The 27524-nt window shown below is 39.3% G+C and overlaps 1 protein-coding gene across 5 annotated transcripts in view; it reads left to right on the top strand.

Moving 5' to 3' along the window:
* Positions 1-27524, top strand: part of LOC119774231 (alpha-1,6-mannosylglycoprotein 6-beta-N-acetylglucosaminyltransferase B-like) — a 226576-nt gene that overhangs the window by 53198 nt on the left and 145854 nt on the right. For all 5 annotated transcript variants that reach the window (XM_038271639.1, XM_038271640.1, XM_038271642.1 and 2 more), the window contains one exon: positions 23726-23876. In XM_038271639.1, coding sequence (XP_038127567.1) covers positions 23726-23876 — 151 coding nt within the window. The remainder of the gene's footprint in view (positions 1-23725; positions 23877-27524) is intronic.

A 27524-nucleotide genomic window follows, 5' to 3' on the forward strand; every position in this document is an offset into this window, starting at 1 on the left:
TAGCGGACACGACCCATGTATGGAGGCATTATTGCTCTACGCAGGCAACCTGTGGTCCTTTGCTGCATCTCTCTCCCCCTCTCGTACCCCCTTTCCTGTCAGCCTATGAGCTAGGGCTGTCAAAAGTATCGATACTCAAAAAAGTATTGATACTGAAACGTTGTATCCGGATACAATACTCGTTTTTAAAAGTATCGATACAGTGCTACCACCAGTGGCACCTAAGAAGTCATTCATCTAAAGTGAACACTGTATGATTGAATAATTCTACGCACTTTTCAGTTTCAGACTTTTTTTTTTGTAAGAGGTGCAGCTGCTGAGAATTATTTGTGTTTGTAAACTGGTTTAGTATCGTGACAACCCTACTATGAGCCACTAGTTCCGTAAAAAAAAAAAGTTACTGCACCTGGGAGGAGCTCTATTTATTCTTGTGTCTCCCACTAGTTAACTGCCAGATCCTCGAAAGCTGTTTGTGTGAGTTGACCAATCATGCCCAAAGTTGGTCCTTGAGGGCCGGTGTCCTGCAGGTTTTAGAGGTTTCGTTTGATTTTCATTGATTGCTGATCAACAGGCTTTTGCTGAAATGCAATCTTCAGAGTCCGCTGGAGTTTCTCTCCTGCCGGCTTTGCCCCTGTCGGACACTCCTGGCAGCTTCTTATCTCTCGATATCCGACCCCTTGCCTTTCCTCACAACCAATCTGTTTGTCTTTGCCCCTTTTTTTTCTGTCAGCTGTTTAGAACCCAAGACTGGACCTTGGGTCTCTGTCTACGCCTTAAATGCTTGTTTTATTTTCTGAATTTTCTCTCCCGCTGTTAGTTTAATGAAGGCAGCAATAAGTTTACCTTTTTGAATCCTTATTGCTGCTGCTTCTCTAGTTGATGTTAACTTAGCTTTAGATGCAGAGAACTTGATTCTATTATCCTGTGGATTTGTTACAATAATTCAACGGTATCTTTTACATTTTCTTTCTCATTTAGAAAGTTTGAGTAATGATGGGATTTATTTTCGATCGCACCTGTAAGTGGTTAATCCCAAACAGCCTTGCCTTTTTACCTTGTCTAAAATGATGCTTTTTACTCTCAACTGAAGAGGTTTTAGTGAAGTTTATATTTACAAGAGACGTGGTTTAGTGTGACTTGCTAGCTACAGGCTTTAAAAGTCTCAGTGGGACTCAAAATAATTATGGAGGAGAGGAGGAAGAAGTGTAATCAAAGTTAGGAGCCTTTGCTTTGCTAACAAAATGATCACTGCACTGAGTGTGTCTGCATTATGACGGATTGTTTGTGTGGCTCCAGGCATCCCACACTGCTGCTAAGAGATGGAAAGGTTTCATAAAATAAGGCCATTGATGTACAGGTGGCACTGCAGGTAAATGTCTGATCAGACCAGCTGTGATGTTTGTCTCAATGGTGAAGAGAAGGAGGATGAAGCAGATCAAAAATAATTGAGTCTTGACAATAAAACCCTGTATTAATGTTGCAAATAGGGATGCACGATATTGGGATTTTGGCCGATATCCGATATGCCGATATTTTAAAACTCATGTAGCCGATAACCGATATCGATACCGATGTTAAAGCTGGACAAAAATAAGTAGTCATTGAAAATAGCAGTTTTGTTATCCATTTCTGACACTTTGAAAAATAATATACTCAAATATATTTTCATATGCTGATATCAAATAGATTTTTAAAAACGCGGTATCGATCTATTTTACTTTCAAAATCTGGTGAAATTTCATCGTTCTGTTACAAACTCTCGTGATATTTTGCAAATTCTTGTGAGTTTTTGTTAGTAAAATAGATCGATACCGCGTCAATATATCAACATATAAAAATATGGCAACATTTGGTGAATTTTCGGGGGATTTCGTAGCATAACGATGACATATAGCAATATTTCATTAGTAAAAGAGATTGATATGGTGTTTTTAAATGGCAATATATCAGCATATGAAGATATTGGGATATTTTAATGGATCAATATTTTTTCCCTCGTCTTTAGAAGTTTTTAAGTCTGTAAAAAAGAAGTTTTTGAGGAAGAAGAAGAAGTAGTATTTTTTATTTTCTCTATGTTTTGTACTCAGCTGACTTTTCATGCTGTCTCTAAAGGAATGAAAGATTTTTTCCAAGCACTAAGCTCACTTAGCTGATTGCTCCTTCCTGTGTTTCCAAAAAGGCCAAAGTAAATAACCCAGTCCTTCTTTTCACTGTAGACAAGCCATGATCTGCTTATCTGTTCTCCATTTTTCATTTGGATGAAATAATAGCTGCATGAATCATGACAGCAGACAAGATAGAGGAGAGCAGGAGGCGGGGTTACCAATCTACTTGCTCTGGAGAGCAGAGTTTGCTGCTTTTAGATGTTGTCTCCAAAGTCTCCAGTAGCAGAAAAAAGTCTCTAGATTTGGCGCTAGGAGCTTTTTAGAAATCAAAGTGCTAGAGGGGTCTGAAAAGTGGCTAAATATAGCGACTAAAGCGCTAAGTTGGCAACACTGCTCTTTGCATGGTTTGTTTTCAAATGGTTTGCTGTATTAACCACACATGAAAATGAGAGTTTTATGGGGCCCCCAGGAACTTGGGGCCCAAGGCAACTACCTAGTATTGCCTAATGGTTACCTTTCTTGATTAAACTGTAAAGGAAACTCCCTCATGAGACCAAATATTAGACATTTAGACACGTTGTCGTTGGTGAACAGTGTGAAAATGAAAGGTTGTCTTTTATACAGTTTTCTTCAGTTTTTCCCTCCACCCCAGTTTTAAAGTCACACTTGAAACTGAAAGCATTTCCATCTCTGCCATTCTCAGTTTAAAATGCAGTCTAAAGAACATGGCGGCTTCAGCCGATGAAACTAGCGTTAGCGTGGCTATCGAGCAAGTTTTATGGGAATTACAGAGTATTTCTTCACTGAAAGAAGAGCAAAACACTGATCTGGAGGCTTTTCTCAGAGGAAAAGATGTTTTTGCTCTTCTCCCGACTGGTTTCACCAAGAGCTTGATCTATCAATTGGCTCCTCTTCGTCGTCGCTCTGTTAGTACGTCATATGCTTCGTTGATCTGATTGGTTTATTTGGCCCGTCTATCACCAACATAGGCCAATCAGCTAACCAGTATTTTCGCCCCTTCCCAAAATTACTTCAACGGAAGGTTTCCAGATGGATATGCAGAGCAAATCCATCTGGTGGAGTCAGGTTATGTTTACAGTAGCAGCCATTTAAAATGGCCCTTCCCAGTCAAAGCCAGCAGAATGGCAGCTAAATCCTCTCCAACTTCCAGCCACTGTCCTTCTCCTGGATATGCATATTGTTTTACTCTAACTCCACCCTTTTACTGAATCACAGGGTCTGATCAGGAGATGATGCTTCTCTTTAGATCTTACTGTCCACAAATCATGATAAAAATAATTACGTAAAATTATTTAGGTACAAAGATTGATGTTTAAAAATGAATCTTAGGAGGGCAGCCGAGGGCCCATCAAGGAAAGTGGGGAAACTTTGAATAGCTACTACTGTAGCTGTGTCTGGGGAAATAATAAATAAATAATTTTACAGTATCCAAATTACTGTTTTACTTGGTAAATATCTTAACTTGTTGATAACTCGCCATGAATTGTGGGGGGTGAAGGTGGGTGGTTGCTGTAATTTAGCCTCCATCGCAGTTCTTTTTTAGATTTGGTAGCTCCAAAGGAGGCAAGTCATGACACCCTTTTGGCATTGCTTATACATACTAGTTCTGAGAAGTTAGTGGAGACATAAGGGGAAATAAGGTAAGCGCCTTATTTCTAACAATTGGTGTGTGTGTGTGTGGTTATAGGAAAATAACATTGGTATCCAGTTAATTTGACTGTCAGTACATGTCCTGCAGGCCCTTCTGTCAGTATTCATCACACCGCAAACAGTTTTCTCTTCATGAATATGCAAAAACCCTCCCAGCCAATCAAAACAGCAGAACTTTGGCACTCAGATTAAAAGCACTGGCTGTACATGAGTGCATGTTTTTCATTTGTTGCATCAGAATCAGAAATACTTTAATAATCCCAGAGGGAAATTACTTTTGTTACACGCTCCAGTTACAGTTTTATACAACATGCATTTGCTTTTCACTTTTCTATTTCATGTCAGCGCGTAAAGAGATTGAATCCTTGTTTTCTTTTATCTTTACAAATAGTAGCTTAAGATGTTTGTTTGCTTTCATATTTAGCTAATTCCTGTCAAGTTTTAGGTTTGAAAATAAGGGAGAAGTTACCACATTAACTGGGAGCCGTTCGATCATCCCAGTTTGGTTCCAGTATCTGTTATAAGACAGGTGGAGAAAAAAATCTTAAATAAACCCTTTTAACCAGTGGCAGCTAAGGGTGTGCAAAATAATCGTCATGACGATGCATCGCGATTCTAATTTTTGTGATCTACTGCATCGATTCTAGAATGCAAGAATCAACTAGAAAAAGCTGTTTCGGAGAAACATCAAAGTGGGAATGCTTTTGCTGAATGAAAAAAGCTGAAATTACCTGAAGAACATATGAAAATGTGATAGGAAGTCATCAGAAACTTCAAACTGCAGAAAACAATTGAATCATCTGAAGATTTTGTAGGGTAGAATCATTTGGCAGTAAAATGGCAGAAACAAACTCATCTTAAAAGCTGCACAGCCAAACCATACATGATATCAAAAAATGTCTTCAATGTGAGCACTAGAAGGGTCTTAATATAATGTCTCCCAAGTTTCTAGAAAAATGTATAAAGAAATTTTGAAGGGGGGTTTACCTACTTTCCAGAAACATGTAAGGCGTGTTATGAATTAGCAGCAAACAGAAAAGCTTAATTCCTGTCCAGAAACAGAGCAGAATGAAGCCAAAGTTCACAGCATAGGCTGAAAAGTATGAAATTAGCTGAAGTAGAAAAGAAATTACAAAGAAAAACTTTCATATTATCTGGTTGAAGAAAAAATTAGTAGCTTAAGGATGGGAAGTAAAATGTTGAGGACGATGGCATTGAATAAGTATTAACATTTTGAAATCATATGTGGAAATGTCAAGACTTGGCAAAACAATTGGAAAATGATTTAAAATGTGTCGGTTGATCAGCATAAAGAAAACAGTGTCATCCTTAGAGGATTGAAAATATACAAACCTATGTGCAAGACTGACCATGAGAAGCAGAGGAAGGACAGAGAGAGAAGCTTATAGAAAGAGAGCTAATACCACTTAAGGAGCTGAATTTATTTAAAAAATTGAACCTGCATGTTACGAGCCGCTGTGGTAATGAAAGCACAGTTGGCAGGCTTAGGCTGCATGTCACAAGGTTAGCAGATGCTTTATTACAGTATAAATCTTAGAACCTGATTAAGAAATATGCACTGAGGTGTGTGGTCCACAGGCCTTGGTAGTGTAATTTGAAGAAATTGGTTGACTTTGGGTCATAGCTACAAGCCATACGGCACAATGAATGAGTGTGCGTAAGGAAGAGGCTTTTATTTTGTAGGTTCCCTTTAGTCTTATTTTGAAAGTCCATCATGGATGTGTGTCAAGGGAAGGGTCATGCCCAGCAGTGATATAGAATCCATTTCTAAATATGAAATCACTGGTTTTCCATGTCATTGGGTGAATAGATGCTGTATTAGAGCATAAATGGGAGACTTTTATTGTGAAATTCACTCCGGGGTATGTTGTGAAAAGGTCCCTAGAGTCTAATAGAAACAAACTGGTAGAGTTTGGGTCATAATGCTGAGCCATTTGCATCAATTATTATGCGAGTATAATATAGAGGCTTTTATTTTGTAGGGTCAATGGAGTCTTATTTTGAAAGTCTAGCAGTAGTGTGTTGAGAAAAGGGTCAGACCCAGCAGTGATACTTGATGACTTTCCAATCGTTAAATTACTCTTTTCCCTTGTTATTAGGGCAGTAGATAAAGTGGCAATGGGAGGCTTTTATTTTGAAATTTGCTGTGGGGTGTGTTTTGAAAACCCCCTAGAGTCTCATTTTTAAAAAAGTGGTTGAGTTTGGGTCATAATGTTGAGCCATATGCTGGAAAAAAATATGAGTTTAATGTAGGAGCTTTTATTTTGAAGGGTACCCGGAGTCTTATTTTGAAAGTCTATCAGGGTTGCGTGTGAAGGGAAGGGTCATGGCCAGTAGTCATATTGTATCCACTTCCTAATGTTAAATCAGTGTTGTCTCCCTCCATTAGATTAACCCTTATATTATGTTGAAAAAAAATTACATTCATTATGTTGCGGGTCATTTTGACCAGCACTGTGTAAATACAAGCAAAATAGTCAAGAAATTGGTTAAACCAACAACCAATTTATTTTAGATTACTTAAACATTAAGTCAAGTGACAAACCATAGTTTTAATTCACACACTTTATTTAGGTTTAAAATGTTCCCTCTTCACAAATTTTGTTTTTTGAAATTTAGCTTTAAAATTCGCTAGTTACTAATATTTTGAACATTCAACAATTTTAAAGTTCTCCACATGATGGGAAGTATGTAACTGCTTTCTTTCATACATTTCATACAATTCATACATTTCACACAAGATGTACTTGTTTGACTGTCCTCTCTGGAGGGACAGAGCTGGGATCTTTTCCTCTTCTCTTCACCCGTCTCCACTTTATGTTGGTTGGGTAGCGGGCAGTCTTGCCCTGGCAGCTGTATATTGCTGTGACTTTGTCCAGATTGTCAACTACAAGTTATAATCCAGCATCATTTGTGCCTTCAAGTCCTTTTTTGTTCTCGGAGATATATCAGCTTGCATTATATTCATGATAAGAACCTTCTGTTCCGAACATGGTCAGCTTTCTTTTCTGAAGTTCTTCTCCAAGGAGGTAGGACATAGAGGTTGTCACAAGTGATGTTATGACTTGCAGCCCTTCATTCATCTCCAGCATGAAACACATTCCCTGATTCTTCTAAGCTTTTCCTCCAGATAGCTTTCCAGTATACAGTATACTTGCATATATTATGCATAGCTGGATTTTGCACCTCAGGTTGCCCATATTATGATATGGGCATTCTGAGCAATGCTGTCTAAATCTCTTCAATTCATGCGATTGCAAATTTGGTAGGACCAGGAATTTTTATCAAATTAGCTGATGATAGTCTGCATCAACTCTGGTGTGGTGATGTTGTCACTCTTGCAGAAGATGATTGCCTCATTCCTGGGCTTTCATCTGTTCGGGGGATAATAGAAGACTCTTCCTCTGAGTCTATCTCATAGTAGGAGAATTGATCATGTGGGTCCACAATAACTTTGTCTTCTGATTCTGAAATATCCTCTGCCTTAGAAACCTCTTGCTCTACATCACTATCCAAGTTCAAAATTTGTGAAAAAGACTACTCAGCTGTAATCCTTCAGGAGCTAAGTTTTGGGTGAGTTTTTTCATATAGATGACGTGAGAGCAGTGACAAGAACTAGTGTAAAAAAGTTCCCTCCCTTACCACACCTGGGTCTGGGTCTCAGAGGCAAATGAAAAGAGTAAAGTACATCAAAGAGCCATTTTTATTTACCTGAATGGCTACTTACCCACATTAAAGTGTCCGGGTCAAAATGACCCATAACATCATATTTGTATACATACTCTGCACAGACACTCCACTACACATCAGAGTGGCCAGATTTTACATACATGTTCATGACCCTAGATGAGGAAAAGTCACCAAATTTCATGAAGAAGAAAAAAAGATAACCAGTACTTTGATCAACACAAAAACTGAAATGGGTCAAATTGACCTTTAACATAATATAAGGGTTAAAATGTGCTGTTTAAAGTGGTGGAGGTAAAATCCCTTTGAAGCACGGTTACCTTGACGACGTTAAAGAGCCTGTCAGTGACAGAGAGACATGCGCTTCACTTTCGTTCCTTTGTTCTCAGGCTTTTTTGAATGGGAATATCAGCTCCGAACAAACAAGTGCTGAAGACAAACCGTAAATGGTATCTAAAAAATTCTTTCAGTCTAAGCGAGAGCTATCCTTTGTCTCCAATTGGGGTAACTTTCATGGATGTAGCTCATTCACAACCTTAATGGGAAGGAGGAATAAAAAGGTTTGAGAAATCCTGCTGGTCTCATTGAATAACATGCAGCACAATGGTAGAGCAGAACTCTCAAAAGCAAAACTTTCCCTCCGAACAAACGGGCGGTGAGCCAAAACCGTATTAGGTATTCAAAAAATTCTTTCACCGTTGGCGTCAGCCATCCGTCGGCTTCGACTGTGCCAACTTTCATGTTTCTACTAAAAACTATTTGGCCACGGTGACGATGTAAAAATTTGCATTTTCTGAGTTTTAGGATTTTTCTCAGAATCAGCGTTTTCCTATGCCCGAACAAGTCAGCTAAACAGCTAAACCATAAATGATATTGAAGAAATTCCTTCAATGTGAGTGCTAGAAGGTTCTGAAGATGTTGTATACCAGTTTCATGTTAGTACATCAAATAGTTAATAAATGGGAGCGATAAGAAAATATGTATCGTTTTGGATTTTGTCTGTGATTTCTGGAAAATCTCTCATTGGATTTCTATTGGGGAAGTGTGGACTTCTTCATCGTCTGGGCCAAACTGTCGGAAAACCGTAAATGCCACACAAATGAGGGTTATATTTCCTGAATCCTGACAAAAATTCCTACGTTTTGATGTATAATTTATTTCAATTGAGTTAAAAATGAGGGACTGAGAAGAATTTGTTTGGAAAAACCAGAACAGCTCAAAAGCTAGAGCACGCACTCTAGCAGTTGAAGAATTCCGTCCATAGACTTCCATTATAAATCTGAAAATCTTAAAATTTTCTTTTAAAGTTTGAAGCTTCACTGAAGCAAAACTGTAAAAGTTAGCAGAAAGCCGGGTTAAACAGTAATAGCAGAGAGATACGGAAACGTTTTAAAAGTTGAATGGTGTTCCTAGCTGAAAGTATGCTGAAGTAGTTAAAGGTCAAAGATGATGAAGGTTTAGCTGAATTTTGCTGAAATCTAAGAATTCTACATGCATTTCAATGGGACAAAAAAAACGCAGAAAAAGCTGAATATCGCGAAAACTACAAAAAATATCTTTACCAAAAGACATAGCAGAATTCTCCTGAACAAGCTGAACGTTTTGATACCAAAATTGTTGAAATTAGTTGAAAACTGCGGGACTAGTTAGAGTCAGAAAAATTAAAAGTGAAAAACAATAAGTGGGAATGCATAAGCATTCCCACTTGATTATAAAAAAAAAAAAAAAGTGAACAAATAAAATACATGAATGGTGAAACCAAGTGGAATACAACTTCCAGTCCAGCAGATGTCGCTGCGGATGTGTTGACGCCCGCTGCTTTGTGTCACAAGCATTTCCGGCCGTGGGATACTGAGACGAGTCATTCGTAAACAAAATATGGAGGACACTGAGAAAATTCACCCCGTGGCTCCATCACATTTCAAGTAAGATGCTTGGATGCATTTTGGCTTTAAAAACAAAGAAGGTAAAAATGAAATTGATATGACGCACGTCATTTGCAAAAGGGGAAATATACATTTGAATGTTTTCATTTCATTGGTTTAAAGGACCACTGACGCCATGTAAATGGCACTGATTATCCTTATTTTGTTATATTAAGTTTGATAAATCCTAAGATCGTTTTGTCAGTGTGTCCACGCCAGTAATAGTAATATTGCTGTCCAGTATTTGAAAATATCGCAAGGCATCTCAATATTTCAAGTATCATGATGCATCGTGATAGAATCCCATCGTGGCACGTGAATCGTGATTTGAACCGATTCATGGCTTGTTTGCCAATACCCACCCCTAGTGTCAGTCTACAGTAAGCTGATCAGATGTTGTCATAGGATGATAGAGACATCCTGCTTGAAGAGGCAGATCTATTTTTTTTTTTGTACCATTTTTCCAGGGTCACCACTACATACTTTCTGAGGGGAAATGTAGAATTCTAATGCAGACTCATTATAGAGATACAGAAATTTTAATAGAATAGACAAACATTATTCACTACATTTTGACTGCCCTTAATGATGTTTTGTATTTGTATATTATTTGTAGGGAAAAATAAAATTTCATGATATCTTTAATCACATTTTGGAGAGTCAAAATGCATTTTGAGGTTTCTCAAATGACGTCATCTGATTTGTCATTTAAAGTCTCACACATCCGGAATTATAATCATGATATTTCAGTTAATTTGAAGAAGTCAAAACTGTATTTTTTAGTAGCCCAATTGTGAAATATCCCCCTAGTGCCGTCACTGAGCTGTCCTAACCTTTGCCTGCACAGTTCTGCATGGCTCCAATGGTGCTGGTGCTTCTTGACAAAGTTGTTTCAAAATGCCAAAGAAAGAAAGAAAGAAAGAAAGAAAGAAAGAAAGAAAGAAAGAAAGAAAGAAAGAAAGAAAGAAAGAAAGAAAGAAAGAAAGAAAGAAAGAAAGAAAGAAAGAAAGAAAGAAAGAAAGAAAGAAAGAAAGAAAGAAAGAAAGAAAGAAAGAAAGAAAGAAAGATTATACGTTTTTTTTCATATATTTAAAGACTTTTTTCTTTTTAAAGAATTTTTCTTCAATAGCTTCTCTTCTCTGCTCCTCTCATCCGTACACCAGTGTTGCCCCCCCCCCCCCCCCCCCCCCCAGCAAGAAAGGTTGCTATTGGCTGTCCTAATAGGCGCTATAATGCCTGTCATCCAATCAATGGTAAATAGTTCAGTTCGTCTGACCTGATAGAATAGTTTTAACCCATTCATTGCCAGCATGTAGCCTAGCTTACTTTAAATTAGCCAATAGAAGCAATACTGATTTTGTGATAAATTGTCCATTTTATAAAATAAATACTCTAAATCAATATTTGAAAGGTGAGTAAAATCATTATATTTATACAGGCTTATTTCATTTTCAGGCTAATTCTAATGTATTTGAATTTGTTAGCAGTTTTTCAGATTTTGAAAATTATTTCAGCCGTTTCAATTTAATTAATTGAATTTGAATAAAAAAAAATACTTGACTTGAAAAGATTCCGATATTTATTTCCAGTTGCACTGATTGCAGTTCTACTGTAAGGTGTCTTGGTCAAGTTTAATGACCGGCGTACCTGACATGGAACAACCAGACCATGCATAGTGATTTAGGTTCATAGAATATATATTAATTAGTCTATGTATACCAAAAATAAAAAATCCAAAAACCCGTAATATGTAGCCAACATTTGGAAGAAGAATGTTTTCAAGATGAATTGGATAATAGCGCGTTGTGACAAACACCAGATACAGCACTGGGACTTGATCAACAGCCGATACCGCACCGTGACAATGTCACTAACCAGTAGGTGGCAGTAGTGTTCTTTGACAAACATGGATGCCTCCAGTAAAGCACATTCACATGAAAATTACTCTGAATTAAAAACACTGATCATTTATTGAACAGGATGGAATCATTTCACATTTAAAGAACTTTCAGAAGTTTGAATTCTGAATATGAGCGACTTTTCCTTTAAAATGATTCATAAATTTATTTTGGTCTGTAAAATTATGGAGGATAAAAAGTACCAAAATTAAATAAATAAATAAATGTGTCATTCATTCATTAAAACCACGTCACTAATATAAAGTGCAACAATTAAATAAATAAATACAGCGATAAACAATTAATTAAATGTGTAATTCATTAAATAAATAAGGAACTAAATATATGAATGTGTCATTAATTTAATAAAATACGTCTTCATTTCATTAAAAAAATATATATAATTATGCATTTAATTATTTCATGGTCCTGTGTCGCAGTGCATCGAAACCATTAAAAGAATCTGTCAAACTCACCCATCAAAGTTAGGGGGCGGTTATCTAACACCTGATTGGTCACCCTGCACATTAAGGCGAAGCAAATCGATTACAGAGACTAGATTTGCGTTAACCCCGCCCCGATTCTTTTAATGGTTTCGATGCACTGCGACACAGGACCATGAAATAATTAAATGCATAATTATATATATATTTTTAATAAAATGAAGACGTATTTTATTAAATTAATGACACATTTATATATTTAATTCCTTATTTATTTAATGAATTACACATTTAATTCATTGTTTATCGCTGTATTTATTTATTTAATTGTGGCACTTTATATTAGTGACGCGGTTTTAATTAAAGAATGACACATTTATTTATTTAATTCCACATTTAATTATTTATTTAATCCTGTATTTATTTGTCTAATTGCTGGGAAGACTTCACCTCTTTATTTCCAACTTTAACCTGTCATCTGACTGACAGGCTCTTTATGAAGCTGAGCAACTGGGCTGCTTCTAATGCCACACAGATATTGCTGATTTTGTTGTATAAAGGTGTGATTAAGTAGATGCAGTCATGCAGCACAGCGAATATGCAAAGTTATTTCTATGCCCCGTTTCTTTATGTCATCCTTTATTTGAATCAATTTTAAAACTGTTTCATAGTGATAAGTGATCAGCCTGTCTTCAGAGAGCGCTCCTTATCTCACATTTGATACATGTTTTTTTAAGACCTCTACAGAAAAGTAAAGCGTTTTGAGTTTCTTAAAAAACTGAAATATGCATTATAAATTAGACAACTTTTATTCAAAACGAAATTTCGTTTAGTGGAGCTTTCAGACATTCCTTAAAGTGCAGCAGTGACCAATTCTAAACAGTGTGGGAGAAAAACCAAGGTGCAAAAAAACACATTTATATGGAAGTTCAGAGCATTAATATCTATGGTGCAAATATGCAGTGTTTAGGTTTGGTGTTTTCAGTGTGATGCAGAGTGAGGCTGTTTCTCAATCTGTGTTCTTGTGCGTCCTCGTGTCCTCGTGAAACGTCATCACCCTCAGCCCTAGCACTGTTCCAATTCACCAGAACAGCAGACCAAGAACGGACAAATTCCCCGGATGTTGTTCTGGCCCCTCCCTCTTTACCCAGCATGCATCAGAGCAGACTTATCCGTCCTCCAGACTGACAGCTGTCCCAGCATGCACTGCGGCAGCAGCAGCTTCCAGGTTAGCGCTCACAGAGTTCAGAGGATTAAGTTAAAAGTTCTCTTTTCTGTTGCCGTTGTTCAATAAAAGTATTTTTTAAGATAATTTGAGGCGAGAATATTATGCTTCGCTATATGGAACATTTACTGATTTAATGTGTAATTTGAAAAAAAAAGTTCTGATGATGAGAGGACGGACCACGGCAACCGGCGGAGCTCCGAGGCTAACTGCAGCCATTGCTTTCGTTAGCCCGTCTGCAGCAGCCAGGTCTCTGTTAGTCCAGACTTTCCTGGGTTCTTCTCAAGAACAGACTTGGCGAGGACACGAGTCCGAACTCGCGTTCTTGTGAATTGAGAAACGGCCAATGACTTTCCAAAACGTGCTCCTTATTAGCAACCGAGTTAGCAACGCTAGACCTGCAACTGTAGACCAGTTTTAAGGACAACCACCTCCTACCAGGACCTGCAGGTTTTATGCATTTCCCATAGCTTTTCATTGAATCAATGCCAATAATAAATTCCTTCTATCATTCAAGGCTTCATCTGCAGTATATAGACCTGCTATGAAGGTTATTTTTAGTACTTTTTAAAGTTTCCAGTCTGACTAAAAAGTAAGATTCCTGCTGCCTATGCTAACAGGCTCAACTGTACACTAACTGAAAATGCTCCATTTTCTGAGCATCCTGCACCATTTCAGCTCACTCACCACATCCACACATGAACGATTGCTCCGCCTCATATTTTCAGATGTCCATTCAAGGCAAATAACAAGGCCTCTGGTCATGCTTCATGCATTGCAAGGCCTGGAAAGAAATATGATGTGCTGTTGCACTAAATATTCAGCCTAGTATGGTAGCTAAAGCTGGGTGCTGGCAGTGGGAGCTGATTTATAGCAGCCATTCAAGGTGAGGGATTTAGAGTCCTCATAGAAAGTATTCCATAGACTGTTAGCTTGCTGCTCTCACTTCTCCTAGATTTATAGTGCACTGATATTGCAACCACAAATAGCATTTTATTTGGTAGACCAGATCACAAATTTGCTTAAATGAAATTGTGACGTACAAAGGAAGAATGTCATTGTTTTAAATGTACCTGCCGTACAGTTAATCCTGCAGAAACAGCAAGAGGACGGCTAAATTGGAAACATGCAGCTGTCCATCTAAACCCGCATCCCCAAAGTGGGTCCCTGAGGGCCACTATCCTGCAGGTTTTAGAGGATTCCTGCTTCAACACAGCAGATTTCCATTGATAGTTGATTAAAAGGCTTTTGCTGAACTGCAATCATCAGAATCAGCTGTGCTGAAGCAGAGAAACCTCTAAAACCTGCAGGGCAGTGGCCCTCCAGGTCCCACTTTGGGGATTCCTGATCTACTGTAAAACAATGAAAAGACGAGATCCACACCTCAGGTGGGAATTGGATTAAGCCGTATTCTGATGGGATTCATTTTACGTAATCGCTGCATGTTATTTGAAATGATTGCAGAAATAAATTTCATGTGTTGTTTAAGCTGTGCTAGTCAGTCATGTCAGTAATTAATAAAGAAAAAAATCCCCTCAGATTTCCTACTATATGTCTCTGAACTCAGGGGCAGATTTAGGAAATCTGGGGCCCTAGGCAAAGACAGGAAGGGGCCCCTCACTGCAAAAAACATCTAGAAATAAGTATAAAGTATAAAGTATTTTTACTCCTAAAATAAGATGATTAGATAATATACACTTGAAATAAGACAAAGCAATAGTTTTTTTTCTTATTTTAAATGTAAATTGTCTTGTTCCATTGGCAAAGTGTCTTACTTACCTCCTCAATTCAAGAAAAAAAAATCACTTAATTTGAGCAAAAATGACTCATTTAGATTTCCATTTTTTGCAGTGCTCTGACTGGAGTAGACAACACATCAAACAGCCCCATTCTCCAGATAGATAATTGTTAATAGAATAGACATCCATTATCTGTTCTAGGTTGTGTCCCTCTCTTCTTGTCCCTTTTCTTCTTGTTTTCCTCTCTATGTTTTGTACTCAGCTGACTTTTCATGTTGTCTCTAAAGGAATGACAGATTTTTTTCCAAGCACTAAGCTCACTCAGCTGTATCTGGCTTTGGGGTTTCCTGCTGGACATTTTTATTTTATTTTTTATAGTGTCCTGTCTGGCAATGTGGCAATAAGAATAATTGTCTTGATGCCAAAAAGAGCCCAACAGATTTTACTTTCACCAGTGGAGCAGTACGGCTATTGCCATAGTGTTCCGCTGGATTTATGCATATAAATTGCTTTATTATAATTATGCAGGGAGTTTTACAGTTTATATGGACACTGCAATGTGAATAGAATAGAAGAGAAAAAGGAGAAAAGATGAAAGAAAGAGGAGAGAAAAGAGAGATAATGATAAAACATTTTCAGTCTGCTTCATCACCTGCAAAGAGATGTAAAAAGAACAGAACAACCAACAGACATGGTACGAGACATTCAATAAAGTAACACCTAGATACTATCGCTGAAGTAGTATTATTTAGTCAGACATGTACCGTATTTTCACGACTATAAGGCGCACTTAAACGTCTTTTTTTCCCCTCAAAATGTGCGGTGCGCCCTATGGTGCGGTGCGCCCTATGTGTGTTGTAACTGCGACTTTTGAGACCACCTCATTGAGGAGATGATGAAAGAGTGGCTGAATGTAAGGAGACCAGGTGTTTTTTTTCCACCCCTCACCATCGCTGTTAATCTGTGACTCCATGCGTGCCCATCTCACAGCTGATGTGAAAAACATGGGGAAACAAATTAACCCTGTGCTCGCTGTTCAACCGCTCGACATCGGTGTGAACCGGACCCAGCAGGTGCAGCAGAAGCAGCGAGTTTACATGCAAAGTCAATGGTTGACGCGCGTATAGGTGCAGCAAAAGGTCCTGCAGCGCGTTTTGAGCCGCAGGTGCAGCGCCTCGGGAGCGTTTAAGTATCTGAGGCACCGCCAACACGCTGCTGCTGCTGCTCGAGATGGAAAAATTGAAGTTTTGCTGCTGGACGCGCCGCATCAACCAATCAGAGAAGCTGATCTGGGAGCTGACAGCGAGACAGACACAGCGCTCTGATGACATATTAAGGCAAATGAAAAAGGCTGGATAGATGAGGAGATGATGAAAGGCAGGTGTATGTGAGGAGACCAGGTGGTTTTTTCCACGCATCACCATCGCTGCGTGCCCATCTCACAGCCGATGTGAAAAACATGGTGAATCAAATGAACGCTGTGCTCGCCGTTATCCCGGGGGGTCTGACAAAGGAGCTTCAACCACTCGACATCAGTGTGAAGCGGCCGTTCAAAGTAAGGCTGCGAGCGGCGTGGGAGCGATGGATGACATTCGGAGACCACAGTTTCACGATAAGTGGAAGGCAGCGCCGGGCAAGTTACGCCACCGTTTGCGGATGGATTGTAGATGCTTGGACTAAAGTGTCTGCTGGCTCTGTTGTTCAAGCTTTTGCAAAAGCCGGCATCATTTCTGAGGAGCCGCGCTGCACGGAAAATGACTGACAGCGAAGAAGGGGAAACTGGCATGTCTGATTTAGCGCAGCTGTTTTATTCAGAAACAGAGGATGATGACTTTGATGGGTTTGATTAATACTTTGTAATAAATACATTAATAAAGCACAATCATACTCAGTTTTGCTCCCGCTCTATTTTTCTACCTGAAAACTTAATTCAACAGCAGCCTCTGGGCGGGTCTCCTCCTCTTCACCGCGGTGGCTGGCAGGTGTTTTTTCATCTAAATAATCTAAATCTTGCAGCTATATTTGCTGTGATCAGTGGGAATAAAGTAGTTTTAATATGTTTTTAAGTGAGAAAGTCCACCTGAAAACTTCATAATTGCAGTCAGTTCATCCAGATTATCTATTTCTGTCGGAGGCGCTCAGACCCCCACAAACCAGCGGTGCACCGACAGTAGAAATCCTTTCGTTTACCGCGGCGGCTAGCAGGTGTTTTTCATCTAAATAATTTAAACTGCAGGCACCAGGATGCCGGTAATAAAAGCGAACATATTCCGTCGGCAGGTTTCAGGATTTTAAGTTAATTTAGGAGTGACCACAGCGCTGTGTCATCTGCGATGTGTCTGTCTCACGGCCAGCTGCCAGGTTTGATTAATACTTTGTAATAAATACATGAATAAAGCACAGTCATACTCAGTTTTGCCCCCGCTGTATTTTTAAATACGCAGTAGAGGTATTTAAAGGTAGTAGAGGACATGTACCGGTATATAAAAAACGCGCCCTATAGTCCGGTGCGCCTTATGCGTGTGTTAAATACAGAAATGGGACACATAACTGAGAGTGCGCCTTTTAGTACGGTGCGCCTTATGGTCGTGAAAATACGGTACTCTGTTTTACCTGAAGATCAGAATATGGGCTTTCTGCTGGACATTTTTGCCACAATCCTATTTTTAAGGTCAGTCGCCGCCTCGTTCAGCGTGGATGCGCTTATTGGAGCATTGTACCCGATCTCTGGGGAGGGGGTTGTTGTTAACTCCCCTCTGACCGGTGGTCCTGGTTCCCTCTTACCAGAACAGTGGTTTCATATCTCATCAATCTCATGTTGTGAGAGCAGTTGCTGTTTTATGGATATTAGAACATTGAGTTACTAGATGTTTCGCCTTATGTGTACTGTGGGTTTTCTCCCACTATAGTCATTAGAGGTGAGTATTGGCATGAGTGTTGCGATTCGATACATGTCGCGATACTTGGGTCACAATACGATATTATCACAATATTGCAGTATCACCATATATTGCCATATTTTCCCCAGCTATCAAAATTAAATGATGAGATAAAACAGCAAGTGCTGTATATGTTCATCAGAAAATATTGATTAGGTATTATTATCCATGTTGTTTTATATATATATATATATATATATATATATATATATATATATATATATATATATATATATATATATATATATATATATATATATATATAATCTTTTTCTTTTTTCATCTCAATTCCCTCCCTGCCCTGCCCCCCTTCGCCCCCTCACTGACCCCCCAATACCCCCATCCCCCACTACTTCCCCCACGTCAGGACTGCTACTTTATGCACTATTTGCACCATTCGCACTACTGTTTGCATATTTAAATATTTTAATATTTATTTTTATATCTTAGGTTTTTATTTCTATTTTTATTTTATGCTATGGTTCATTATATTTTATATTTTATTATGCACTGTGGGGTTGAGAGGACTGCAATTTCATCTGTGTTGTATGTTTACCATGTAGCACATTTGACAATAAAGTTGAGTTTATATATATATATATATATATATATATATATATATATATATATATATATATATATATATATATCTCTCTTTATATATATATATATATATATATATATATATATATATATATATATATATATATATATATATATAAAGAGAGAGAGAGAGAGAAAACCACTTTGAGTCATGTTTGAACTGATACAGTTTAGGCTGTGTTTTAGCCGCACTATTTTCATTTATATTTTCAGAAACTAGAAGGTATTAGCTTTGAATTTACGTAGGTTTTATTAAGATAAATATACATTCAGCTAATTTCAGTTCAGTTTAATAAAAAAAAAAAATGTAATGCCTGTTTTTTATATTGAATATTTTCATTTTCTTAACCTGTGTAACATTAGAGCAGTGACACAGCAGGCTGTTTTCCATTATTTAAATGTAAACAGTGATGAGGATGCAATATCAACACATTGTTTTTAAGGCAGCGGCTTTGCAGGCATTTTAAAGGGAACAGTTCTCAGATCCAAATTAATTTGCTACTGCATGCTGCGCTTCTCATCAGTCTGTTTTATCATCCAAATAATGTGCGCTTTGGAGGAGTTGTTCCTTTAGACTAGAATCCCTATTGGAGAGAAGGAAGATTAAAATACCTTAAATAATTAAGTTCTCAGTGTGTTCCTATGTGTGTGAAATGACAGCTTAGTCAGCATTTATTATTGCTTTGTTGTGCTTCTGTTGTTTCACGTTAGTTGCAAAGGTTCCCCTGAGAAAACCTGAATGGTGACACTTCTGTCCTTTTCAGTTGCTTTCTTCTTCTTTTCTATGTACTTTATTTATCTGTTGTATATTGTTGCTGATTTTTCAGCTAAGCACAGAGTGAAATATTTTATTTTTTCTCAATTAAATCACCACAATTCAATTCTATTCAGTTTATTTCTATAGCTCCAATTCACATCATGTCATCTCAGGTCACTTTCCAGTTCAGCAGATCATCCAGTCAGATTGATTCAAAGTTTTCTATCTAAGGAAAACCAGCTGATTGCATCGACTCATTGACTCTTCAGCAATCCCTCACACTAAGCATGCTTGTAGCGACAGTGGAGAGGAAAAACTCCCTTTGAACAGGAAGAAACCTCCAGCAGAACCAGGCTCAGTGTGAGCGGCCATCTGCTGAGGCCCACTGGGGTTCAAGGAGACAGAAGCAGACATAGAAAAAGAAGCATAGATACAAAAGGCAGCTGTCAACCAGCTCCACAGGCGGCCCCGTCCAGGAAACACACAGCCAGGCAGACGAGCTCCGAGCCAGCTCCCATGTCAGAGGATGAAGAGAGCACATCCAGTTAGTCACAGTCAGAGAAACAGGACTACACTGGAAAACAGGCCAAGCTCCAACATCTAGAAACAAAGGTGTTGATGGCAGCAGCACAGCTGATATTTCTCTCCAGGATGGAGTCACAGCCAAACAGGAACAGACCAGATGTGTCATAGTGGGCGTTAAAGATCTGACCCACATGCAGAGAAACACTCAGAGACCAGGGGAAAAAGTTAACTGGTTTATTGAGGATTAGCAAAAACACAGATGGAGAGAGATATTCTGCTGGGTAATACTGTTGGACCTCAGTGGACTGGTGAACCGGAAACTCTAAAGGGGAGATCACAATGATCAGTTCAGGGACCGTGGGGAAAAAGACAGAGGCTTGTATATTTCTTTAGAGGCACTCACGTTTTGGGGGGGGGCTCTTGGTTATTCCTTGGATCCAGTTTGTGAGGTTAAATCCAGAGAAGAATGAACTCGTTGGAGAGCAGACGGGCAGACTAACGTTGGACCCAGAGGAGTAAAGGAGCGGACTGTCACTTGGTTTTCCAGAAATGGACTTGAATAGATCATGTGGAGGTTTCCCCTTGCTCAGTGTGACTCAGTTAATCCTTCCAGGGGTAGAAGGTCCAGGCTTATCCAGTGATACAGGAAGGCTTCCTGCCGAAGAACAAAGACAAAGCAAGTTTAGAGAGACAAGGCTTAGGTTAGACTCTGCTAATCTCAGTTTGGCCAACACACAGTACCCAACACTGGCAAACACTCTGGCGTCGAGGTGGTGACAGCCTGCTGCTCAAATACTCCTCTGGTAAAGACCCAACGAGCCGCAGGTGTGCAAGGAGGCCTAACGAGAACAGCACCATCTGGTGGTGGAGAGAAGAAAAACACAAAAACAACCCACACAAACTGGAATCCTAACAAGATGAAGCTACTATGAGAAAAAGCAGAGAGAGCAGAACGTTAGAGATTGAACTAACAGATTCTGCAGAGTGGGAGAATAGAGATAGAAGGAAGCAGAATGATGAAAAAGGGGTCCCTATGTCCTCCAGCAGTCTAAGCCTATAGCAGCAGAACTATAGAGATAGATCAGGATAACCTGAGCCACTCTAACTTGTTTAAAGTAACTAAGCCATTTGAAAGCTTTGTATAAACAATGATTATATAATATATAACAAATTCTATGGGTACAAAAAGCATCCTAAAAACACACCCTAACAGAAAATATGTTTTTTTTTTCTGCCCTAAACAGTTTAAAAATGTTATTATAAAACTGACCAATTACTATATAGATGTTGTTTTCAGCCATTGCTTCTAGATCAAGACTATTGCTTAATATCTGTGCTTTATTTAAGAGGTTAGAAATTAAAAACTGGATAAGGCTTAGTATTTAGTCATTTTAGCATCCTAAGGATGATCACAGCTAAAGTTGGAATGACTGTCAGCTTTACAACAGGCAGTAATAAAGGTTTCCAAGGCGGCTCTGACAGAGCAATCTGTTACCAGCTAGATGTGATTCTGTCCGTCTCAGATGAGCATGGAGGTGATAACTCACTGACGTTAAGATCTGTCCTGCTGCTGGGTTTTAGGATAGACAGCGGCATTGTGCAGTAGCTCTTAGACCCCGGGGCCCGTTGACTGGAATTACTTGTCAAGCTATAGACGTGGGATTGTCAGAGGGGCCTCTCAGTGAATCAATACAGGCTGCTCTGAATGCACTGAGGGGATTTACTGGCCTCTTTGTGTCCTGGAGTTTGGACTATATGACCAGGTTTGATCTGATGATGTTATTTAGGGACAACAGTGAGCATTCCAGCCAGAGAAGGGGAAGGTTTTAAAATACAGTAACAGACGATCAATCTAAAAAAACTAATGCTTATTTTGAAAAGCTGATTTTTTTTGTTTAGCTTTGCCTTTCTGGACTAATTTCAACCATTTTCCTCTAACAAAAAACTATTATCTTTGTTTCAAATATTGTTTTCAACGTTCTTGCAATAAGTCCGTTTTTGTTGTGGAAACGGATGCAACATTACAGCTCAGTATGAGAGAGGAGTTAGTGAATGACAAAGTTCTATAAATATTATAAAATGAAACCCAAATATGTGAGGAGTCAAAATGGTACACTATTTAAAGACTCTATTCAGTTTATTTCTATAGTTCCAATTCACATCATATCATCTTAAGGCGGGGTCCACCCTGGACAGGTCTCCAGTCCATCGCAGGGCAACACAGAGACACACAACCATGCGCACACACACGCAAACCTAAGGAGAATTTAGCGAACCCAATTAACCATTCAATTCTATCAATATATTTCTATAGCTCCAATTCACATCATGTCATCTCAGGTCACTTTCCAGTTCACCAGATCATCCAGTCCGATTGACTTAAAGTTTTCTATCTAAGGAAACCAATTGATTGCATCGATTCATTGACTCTTCAGCAATCCCTCGTGTTTTTGGACTGTAAGAGGAAGCCGGAGCACCCAGAGAGAACCCATGCATGTTCGGGGAGAACATGCAAACAGAAAGACCCCGGGCCGGGGAATAGAACCCAGAATCCTCCTGCTCCAAGGCAGCAGTGCTACCCTCTGCTCCACTGAGCAGCCCATCGTCCTTCATGTTTTAGGGAAAATGGTGCAGTTTATACCAATGACAGCTGGATGATTCTGAAGACAATAGAGACAAACGTGTTGCTGTTGGTTTGACTTTGTGAGGAGAAATATAAACGAGGCTGATGGAGAAATTGTTAAGCAGCAGGACAAATCTGAGATTTCCTTTAATCACGTCTTTGGACAACTGATCAGTAGCATGTGTCTGTCATGATCTGGCCTGTTTGCTCTCCCTTAATTAGTCATTCCTCTCACCTGCCGTTTTCCCTCCCTGCCTCTATTATAATTTATTCCTCTCACCTGTTTCCTCTGGTTTATATTCAGTTCAGTCTGAGCATTCAGGGCCAGATCATTACTTGTCTGTCAGTCTGTCTGTTCAGTTTTAGTTCATGGTTCGTGTCCTGGATCCTAGCAGCCAGTGGAAAGAGGGTTTTTGTGTTTGTCTCGTCTCCTGATCGTCCACTGTTCCTCCCCCGCGGAGTCCTCTGGGTTTTTGGCTCAATATGGGGGGAGGTTCAGTTTTTATCCAGTAAGCCTGGTTCCAGGGAGGAGACCAGTTTAAAGTCCTGCTTCAAGTTCTGGTTCCACGTCCTGTCTCGGCTCCCCTCTTCCACTGAGCCTGCTCATCTGCACCTGATCCTGTCTGCTGCTGTGCGTGACCACCTGGTCATGCTTCTGGTCCCAGTCAGACTCTGAACCCTCCTGGGAGTCTGGATCCTGCCACCTGTTCTGTTCCTGCCTGATCTGGATCCTGTTCCTGTCTGATCTGGATCCCTGACCAGGATCGGCTTCCAGCATGTCCTCTGGGACTGCAGCACTTGGAGACATTCTTGGTCTGGACTGTTAAACCAGAGTGTCTGAGATTGGGCGGTGCCCCGCCTCGCCGCCTGCTGTGTCCACCAGCCACAGCTCCACTTTAGTTTTTGTTTTGTTTATTTAATAAACGTTTTGAACTTTCCTACTGACTGTCTCTCCTTGAATACTGGGTCCATCTGTCCTCGTTTCATGACAAGTGTCATCTGGTGTTTGTCACAAATACCTATATGTACCGGCCTGTTATAGCAGAAATATGTGAAAGAGTTAAAGGTTTTTTCCACTCCCCATATCATGCACCTTATGATGATGTTGATCTCCCGCCTTCAGAGTGAGACACACTAAAACAAAGACTAACTGGTGCAAAAACGAATTAATTGCTCATTCAGTTTACAAACTGATTTGTCATCTATTGTATGGATACATTTTTAAATGGACATTCCCAAATGAGCTCAATATAAATAATTTTTCTCTAATCTAGCATCACTGCTTAGTCATGGGAAAAATTGCTTAATTCACTTTACAAAGTGATTTGTCAGCCGATCTACATTTTTAAATGGTCTTCGTATGACTCCAATTAAAAATATTTTTCTTAAATACGTGTATATTTTTATTTTTAGTGTGGAAAGTATATTCCTGTTTCTCTGACTGTGACTAACTGGATGTGCTCTTCTCCAAAACCAGAACATATTAGCCAGTTATGAATGTTGAGCCAAAGGCAGCTTTTCATTAACCTTCTATCTTTCCTTCTGTGTTCTTCTTTCCCGTCAGTGCTGGGGGGTGTGGAGTCACGCGGCGTGCTGAAGAAGATCAGCGACATGTTGGAGGTGATTCTAAAGCGGATGGACACCCTGTCCAAACTGGACAACAGCTCCATGGTGGATGCAAAACGCTTGGAGGAGCTCAGCTCTGCTATCAACAGGTAAACAAAACCCATTAACGGCTCATGAATGTGCAAAACATATTTTATTTCCTTACACACACACATACGTATATAATCCATTAATTTCAAATTAATTTCATTTTCTTCTAAATACTAGCAAATTGGAGCAGGATGCTGTTTTATTTCATAAAATCAATCAACTTCAGATAAAGTACGGGGCTAGCAAAGCAAACCAAGATGCTGATGGGTTGTCATAGCAACCCAGTTGTGTACTGGATAAGTAGAATCAATGTCCAAGCTGATATTTACCATCACCAGTTGCTTAGGAGGGTGAAGGTTTGTCTGCTGCTGAACTATCCAGCTTCTTCAATCCTCCACAAACGTCCCAGACACTCCCACAGGATGTGGATTGGAGCTATAGAAATAAACTGAATAGAATTGAATCATCCAGTCAGATTTATTCAACAGGAGGGGAAAACCCTGGAGAGGCGAGCGGGCCTGAGGCAGCTGCTGCTGGGGATTCCCAGTGACAGCGCAGCGTCGATATGTGGGGGTCTGAGCGGCTCCCACAGACCAGTGTTGCCAACTCAGCGACTTTGTCGCTATATTTAGCGACTTTTCAGACCCCTCCAGCGACTCTTTTTCAAAAAAGCGACTAGCGACAAATCTAGCGACTTTCCTGGTGTCTGCCGTGGGGCGCCTCCCGCATCCCGACCCCGGTCTCCCACTTCCGCAGGAGTCCCTCACAGCGCTGCAGTCAGAGCCACAGCATGTTTACCTTTAGCTTCCAGACAGCAAATGAACCGCGCGCATGAGCAGGGATTGACGGCGCAGGTTGATCATGCTGAAGTCAGCTCCCTCAGTTAATGAACCTGCCATAGAGAGCTTTGACCAACATGACGATGACCCACTCAAGCACAGCCTGTGTGTGTGCAGGGAAATCTTATTAGTTTGAAAAAAAATTAAAAATAATTACCATTATTTGCTCACATTGTCATTGATTCTTTGTAGCCTTTTTTTGTTCCATTTAGATTGTTAATTGTTGTTGTTCAAAATGTTCATGTTTTACCATGATTTTTAAGCTCCTTAGTGGGCCACAAAAGTTAGAAGCGTCAATCATCAAGCAGCACGTGCATTTTTGCTGCTCCTGCTGCATTCGGTCTGAATGTAGCATTATATCTTTGATTTGAGTAAAATTCAAATCAGCACCATATTGATCTCAGCAGATTCCTTCTTTGAACGAGCGCGTCGGACAAGGAACGGTCCCACCGCAGCCTCTCATTTTTCTCATTTTTTTGTGTTCTGAAGTTGCAGCAATAATTGGTCATGTGTCCAGTCAAATCAAATCTCTTTACACTAGTTCCTTCACTGCAAAAATGGTCTCAAAATGAGTAAAAAATTCTTAAATTAAGGGTATTTACCCATAATTTGAGCAGGTAAATAAGATGATTTGCCAATGGAATGAGTATTTTTACTCTTAAAATAATGTATCTAGATAAAATTCACTTTAAATAAGACAATGCAATTGTTTTTTTCTTATTTTAAGTGTAAATTGTCTTGTTCCAATAGCAAAGTTCCTCGCTTAAATCCTTAATTCAAGAAAAAATGCACTTATTTTAAGAAGAAATTACTTATTTAGATTTAATTTTTTTGCAGCGTTTATGCCCCCCCCCACACACCATTTCATTTGGATCGTTCTCCTCGTGTTTGACTCTAGAAATAGGCCCCATTACTTCCAAATCGTAACACAGAATAAAAGTCGATCTTCTGGTTCTCTTTCTTTTGCTGCAGTGAAACCTAAACATCCTGCTTTTTATTTAAAACATTTTCTGTTTTTCAAATGTTGTTTTTCTAACAGCCTAACTAAACTCAGCAGGTGTCATATGATAGAAACGGGCTGCATCCCCTTCCACTTCTTCAAACCTCGTTAAATGATCCTCAATAAGCACTCAGGTTCGGATCCGCCGAGGCGCCGGAGCGGAAAGATGGAACGATTAATATGGTCTGCCATCGGTGTTAACTGCAATCAATGTCTAGTAATGGGCTGTTTAATGTAGAGGAAGCTGTTCTCCTCTTGGGCTATTACAAAGAAGTGCTTTGCTGAGGATGTAACGCTGCTATCAGGGACTTGGAGCGGCGTGATGCATCCATGTTTTACTGTACGGAAGGGAATAAGCCTGGATTAGGGCTGGGGGGGTCAAGCTGTAATTATCTTCAAAGCAAACTTCAGTCAATGATAATTACTTTATGGTCTGATCCTGTCTAATCTGGATTTATAATGTAATATTTATGAACTGTGGGTTTGTTGTCTTATTGTTTTTATGCTTTTGTTTTCCTTTTGCGGTTATATTTTTTCTATGACTGTCCAGATTTTAGTTTACTCTTATAATCTCCTTTTATTTGTCTTTGCTTCTCAAACTGTAAATAAATCAGCATGTTTCTGCTTTTCTCAGCAGATCTTTGTCCTTGTTTTCCAATAGTCTACTTATAACTGCTGACTTTCTGCCTCAACAGTCTTATTGTTTTAAAACTCATGGACTTGCAAATTCATCATTCAAGCCAGCAAACCAAATACATTATCATTAGAATTATGTTAATTAGTGAACGTTTACCTAAATATGCCATCGTTTCATGTTTTTATTTCTCTACTTCCTTTTGAATTTATGCTTGTTTTTTTAAGCTTTTATCCAAAGAGACCTATAAAGTGAACAGAATGCGCCTCTTCTCCTGTTAATACGGTAAAGCCCTGGGGAGCGTCCGGCTCCAGGCTGCACGTGATCCAAATGAGCCAATGAGCTGTCAGTCTGGGTTGCTGCTGCTGCTACTTCTAGACACAGCAGGCAAACCTGTGGCAAGCCGGGCGATGGGAAAGAAGGAGAAGACCATGAGAAAAAGAGAGCAGAGAAAGTGTGGACTGCTGGAAGAACTGCGGTGAACTGGTGAAAGAAAAGTGAAATGGCGTGCTCAAAGATGACCCAGCACATTTAGAGGATGTTTGGCTCAACCTGCTGCTGTGAAGCAGGATTCTCCACCATGAACAGAATCAACAATAAATCTGGATCCAGGCTCAAAATGAGCTCCTTGATATGTGCTTGAGAATGGCTTAGTCTCCGGTTAAACCCAGGTTTAAAGCCTTGCAGGGCAGCCTAAAGCCCACTGCCAACATTAAGACAGAAAAAAGAAAGAAAATAACAAACCATCAGTTCAGGGGTTTGAGAAAATATGGGAATCAGGAAATTATCTATATACATACGACAGAGTATGAGGGCCAGGCTGGATATTTATGTCCTAAAATTATTCGAATAAAGTTGTATTTTATAACAACTCTTCCCAGAAGCTCTTTCTTCCCTAAAATGATGAATGTGGAGCATCATGTGACGAATCAGGAAATCTTTTAGCAGCAGCATCAAACTGGGCAGGATGTCAAAGTGGACTCTGGTTGCTGATTGGTGGAGCTGGTCGGCCGTCATCTGCTGGGCGGAGCTCCAAGCTTTCTTTCTGAAACCGGTTGATGAATGATGACTTTATTCTCGTAATATAGCCACTTTATTCTCAAAATAAATAAAAAAAACTCTAGCCTGGCCCTAATACTCCGTCGTAATAAACCAAACTAAAGGATTGTTGTTTTCTATTTCAAAAAATACTTTAGGTTTTAAAATGGAAAAAAAATTCTATTGTTTTTTATCT

Source organism: Cyprinodon tularosa, unplaced genomic scaffold, assembly GCF_016077235.1.
Source record: "Cyprinodon tularosa strain WSP-4 unplaced genomic scaffold, ASM1607723v1 ctg801, whole genome shotgun sequence".
Classification (NCBI taxonomy): domain Eukaryota; kingdom Metazoa; phylum Chordata; class Actinopteri; order Cyprinodontiformes; family Cyprinodontidae; genus Cyprinodon; species Cyprinodon tularosa.